The 4,735-nt window shown below is 48.2% G+C and overlaps 1 protein-coding gene across 2 annotated transcripts; it reads right to left on the bottom strand.

Annotated features, from left to right (window-relative positions):
- Positions 1–711: 711 nt before the first annotated feature.
- On the bottom strand, positions 712–4,307 carry KCNE4 (potassium voltage-gated channel subfamily E regulatory subunit 4). 2 transcript variants are annotated; one of them, XM_006207944.4, is made up of 2 exons: positions 3,799–4,307; positions 712–3,232 (listed from the first exon to the last, which is right to left on the bottom strand). In XM_006207944.4, the coding sequence occupies exons 1-2, from the start codon at positions 3,939–3,941 to the stop codon at positions 2,704–2,706; spliced, it is 672 nt and encodes a 223-aa protein (XP_006208006.1). In that variant the 5' UTR covers positions 3,942–4,307; the 3' UTR covers positions 712–2,703. The 2 variants fall into 2 exon arrangements, with proteins under 2 accessions (XP_006208006.1, XP_015097873.1); XM_015242387.3 differs by having other exon boundaries at positions 712–3,248; positions 3,810–3,887.
- Between the last annotated feature and the right edge of the window lie 428 nt (positions 4,308–4,735).

The raw sequence follows: 4,735 nt of genomic DNA, 5'->3' as shown, positions 1-4,735 counted from the left end.
CAAAATGGGTCATCGGTGTGGGTAATTTTTCCTTAGTGCTTCTGCCCGTGTAAATAAAATCCAAAAGGAGACAGACTGGCTGTGCTCAGTCTGCAGGCCAGAGCTACAGCAAGACCAAGGGGAGGAGCCTAGACAGTCAGTCTTCACGTGGGGGTGATGGGGACAGTCCCACAGGGAGGGCCACCCTCAACTCGTGGCCTGTGTGCTTGGATATGTTCATGAGTTTGTATAGACAGAAATCTCCCTCCCCACCATGTACAAGTGTCTATGAGTGTATATACAACATGGATATACAGAAGCTCCCTGTCCATTTGTCTGTGCAGCTGCAGCCACGTGTGGTTATTATCTGCCTAGCCAACGTGTAAATCAAATGTTTCCTTGCAGCCAAATTTGGAGCAACATCTTTGTAATAATTGCTATATCACTGCATATTCAAGTTCAAGGACCCCCATGGCCACTAAATTTAAAAAGAGAAGTGGTTGTAAGACCGATCTGCAGTTTGTTTTTATTCATTGCAAATCATAGCAAAGAAAGGAAAAGCCCAGCCCTGCTCACTCCATGATTCAGGCAGAAAAAAGATGTGCCCTCGTACGAGTCTGACTTGGAAGATGGCCCAGTTCAGAGATGGCTTGGAAAATGTGTCTGGGATGTCTTAGAAATCAGGAATTATAGTGAAGAATCAAAGAAAGAACTCGTAACTTCCTAGGGCAAATGTGTTTGTTTATTTAAATTAAAAATATTGTGAAAATTACAAACTGTTAAATACAGACCATTTTATACAACTTAATAGAATAAGAAGGAAGTATATACATCACTTTTTAATAGGCGCAGATCGACTTGCACCAAACTTCAGGATTAAGCAATGGAAAATGTGACAGCGCACATGTCCGTCGCAGCAAAGTTTCAGAATTCAAGTGATTCCAGGCAAGGGGCCAAACTCAGCTTGGCTTCTTTCACCTTAAACAGCCCCCTTTGGAGTAAATCCACACTCTGAATTTTAAAGTGAACCGAGGGCCCTTTTTCCCCAAAAACATAAATTTCCTCTAAGGCGAACCGATAAACCAGCTCCTACACTGTTAACCCTTCCATGGGAACAGTAGTTATTGCTGTCTCCAATCCAGGGAGAGCGTGTTTTAAAAAAAAAAAAAAGTTTTTATGTTTTTACTAGAATTAAATTTGACCTTTTGGTGTGTTTTTCTTTCTCCTTGTCTTCAGGGGCCTAAAGAGTCTGCTACAAAGCGACTGACCACAGGAATACATGGAGACATTAGCAAGCATTCCTGAGCTATTTCTCTTACATGTCTTTTTCCCTTAACTGGCGGGTTAATAGTCCACCACCCAGAGAACTTTGCAGCGTGAAATGTGGTATCTGCCTTTTTGGTTCACTGCTGGGAAAATGACAGCAGGGGTGGGCAGGGAATTCGCCTTGGATTTCCCCTTTACATGTGTTCTGAGCCTCCAACTGCTCCTTTAAATAAGCAGAGCCTTTTGCAGACTTGCTGGCCAAGGGGGAAATATTTTGTCCAAGCTTCCTCACACCAGGCCATGCAGGATTTATCACAGAGTCTTAAAATCTACAGACATCCTCCCAGCCCCTTGGGGATCCAGATCATCAGGAGTCTCAGGAAAGCGGTAAGCCTTTGGATGGCATGCCCAGGACCACACAGCGAAGCAGAGCTGGGACTCGGGTTCAAGAAACACAGAACTTGGACCCTGGCTCTGCTCAGTCTCACCGGAGCATGCCCTTCTAAGTCTCAGCTACGTGACGAAATTCCATGTCGTCAAGGCCCACATTATGTCCTCTCCCAGCTCAGAAAACTAGGCTGGGAAAAAAAGCAGCAGCAGGGCTAACGGTTTGGCTTTGTTCAACCCCACCCCCGCCCCTTCGGGAAAGATCGGGAAGATTCCCTGCATGGCCATTCGAAGTGCAGGTTAGATTCTTAGGGAAACCCCTCCAAGCACACACACACACACAAAAGGCATGCCAGCATGGATGCCCCCAGATCAGAGTTCAAGGCCACAGGTTAGACAAAGGGTCAAAATAGCAGATTGCGTCTTAGAATCCCAGCCAATGCTAATAGGTTTTAAAGTTGCATTTTTTTTCTTACAGTATGCAAATAGACCAGGTTCAGATCTCCAGCTTTCTCCCATCAGAAGTCCTCCATCAAATATCCCCCCTCTAACCCAAAAGACGTGTAAGAGAAGCTCTGTAACCCGCGGTGAGCTAATGCCACAGGTTCACGTTAGAGGTACTTACAGCCAATCAGATCTAGAAGAACAAAGCTCTAGGCAAATTAGCAAATCGAAACTAGTCCCTCGGCATGCCCTCGGCACTTGGCAGCCCCGGGAGTGGGCAGCCGCTTCGGGAGCTACCCAGGGCATCCAGTGAGAAAACAACCACCGGCACATCGACCTGCCGGATTCTGAACAGGAACCCCGACCCCCAGGCTCCCCCAAGGAAAGGTACACACTGCACGTCTTCGGGGCTTTTTCGGTGGCAGGTCCACGCCACAGTCCACACCTCATGGACTCGGGCTGCTGCTCCCGTTTAGCCGTGTCCCCCACCGTCCCCCATTCAGGGGCTTGCCGAGGGTCTCTGGAAAGTGGCAGCTGCACTGCAAAAGTGAAACCAGACACGGAAAGTGTCCTTCCTCTCTCTAAGGGTGCTGGCTGATGGGGCCACCTCCAGAGGTCAGAGGGGTGCTAGGAATTCTGATGCAGGTTCTCCGAGGACCCCTCGCTGCTTTCGTTGAGGGGGGTCTCCGAAGCCTCCTCCAGCTCGTCATCCGCCCCCTCCTCCTGGATGGTGAGGCGCACGTCGGGCGAGGAGGACTCGGAGCTCACGCTGTCCCCTTCCATGGAGCAGAGCGTGCAGGACAGGGCCGGCGCCACGCTCTCCTGCAGCACGTTGAGCATCGCGGGCACCTGCACCGACCTCAGGCCCGACACCACGGGCAGCGGCTTCATGGCCTCCCCCCAGAGCCTCTCCTCGTCCTTGTACAGCAGCAGGAGGCTGGATTTCTTCTCCTGCCTTTTGGATTTCATGTAGCCCAGCATGATTCCAATCAAGAAAATGCCGTAAAAGGACATGACGACCAGAACGTAGAAGTACTCGTTGCCGTTGGCGTGGCGGCTGGCGCTGCCGGGCACATGGGACTCGAGGGGACCGCTGGGGGCTGCCGTGCTGGCGTGCGTGCTGTTCAGAGGTTCCATTCTCAGCATTGAAGCTCTGCTCACACAGACGGGATCTGGGGAGAAACGTGCAGGTTAGAACTCTTCCGGGGGCCACCGTCCCGGGGGGAAGGCGAGCACCGAGTTCTTGGAACTGCAACATCCAAGAAGCTTGTAACCGCGTGGAAATACAGTCGTAAGAGGTTCCAGCAAACAGCTAAGGGGGGTTAGCCATGAGGGGCCGGAGTGCAGCGGGGAGCGGGCAAGGGGAGGAGGGAGGGGAGTGAGGAGGGCTTTTATTTTGTCGTCTGTCCATGCCCATTATATTTTCATTTCATAAAGTCAGCCTATAAAAAGCTTTTGTAATTTTAAAAGGAAAAGGGAAAAAATCACTATAGGACAAAGGCACATAGAGAAAGTGAATATCATTTTAATCACTAGGAAACTTTTTTTAATCGAGCAGAAAAAGAAAAGAAAGTTTACATTTTGCTTCTCAAACGTAAACTTATTTTTAATTCAAACTAACATTGCCTTAGGGAGGGGGAAAAAAAGGAAAAGAAAAGAAAATCGCATCTACACATTGCTAGAAATATCCTTCTTTCAAATGTGTCTGAAGAAAAGCAGCACTGCTCACTTACCAAGGGCTGGCAAATTTGTCCCGAGTCCTGAATTCCTAAATCGCCAAGCCCGAGAGCCTTCTTCCTCCGTGTGGGGCTCAGCGCTCTGACAGCTCGGCTGCTGCACTTGGGATATATAGTCAAGAAATACATCGTCACGTGTTCTGGGAGGAAAATTTACAACAGAGGTTGGTCGTGGCAGAGTGAACAGTGAACTCACAGCACTGCAGTTCAACTCACTGAACTTTGCAGCTGTGAAAAGAAAAAGACTGGGAAGCGGGAACTGCTTCTCACCCGTCAGCACCAAGCCAAGGTTTTCAGGTGGCCATGAAAAAGGAGAAAAGAATGTGCCCAGTTGGAACTGTTCCCCTGAAGTCCAGTCTCACTGAAAATTAGTTCATACTCCATCTCCCTCTTGAGGAATAATCTGGATGTCTCTACAGGCTTTCAGAGACTGAGAGATACCATAATCCAGATAAAAGACAGTTGGAAGGCAGTGCAGGATTTACTGTCAAGGAACTAGGGCTAAAGTTTCAGCTCTTCCACTGACTATGCAAATGTAATAAATCCTCACTGAATCTTTCTGCACCTCGGATTCCTGATCTGTAAAATTGCTGGATGCGACAGAGAGGGGCTTCCATATGCAGAATTATATGAACGGTGTGAGCTTTTGAGTTTCTGTCGGCGTCATCATTCTAAGACTTAAGGCTGGAGAGTGTGGATGAGCCCTTTAAAGACACAGAGAGATCTCCCTATCTTCTGCATCATAATCTTATAATGCTCATCAATCTATATTTTTACAATAAAGAAACATGTATCTTCCAGATGCTTTTCAATCGTCTGTGTGAAGTAGAAACCGGTTGCAGTGCAAGAAACTTCACGTGGGCAAATTTTACTCCAATTCTCTGGCACGAAACTACTCCTCCGTAGCATCACACAGAGATCTT

The sequence above is a fragment of the Vicugna pacos genome, chromosome 5 (assembly GCF_048564905.1).
Source record: "Vicugna pacos chromosome 5, VicPac4, whole genome shotgun sequence".
NCBI lineage: Eukaryota > Metazoa > Chordata > Mammalia > Artiodactyla > Camelidae > Vicugna > Vicugna pacos.
The sequence above is the reverse complement of the archived record's forward strand: the minus strand, read 5'-3'. Positions and strand labels throughout refer to the sequence as shown.

What these genes read in the sequence shown, in the direction of transcription:
- KCNE4 (XM_006207944.4), bottom strand. Translation starts at nt 3,941, where the DNA reads ATGTATTTCTTGACTATATATCCCAAGTGCAGCAGCCGAGCTGTCAGA. An exon ending in CAGCCCTTGGTAAGTGAGCA is followed by an intron (nt 3,233 to 3,798) that starts GTGCTGCTTTTC and finishes CGTCTGTGTGAG; the next exon opens with CAGAGCTTCAATGCTGAGAA.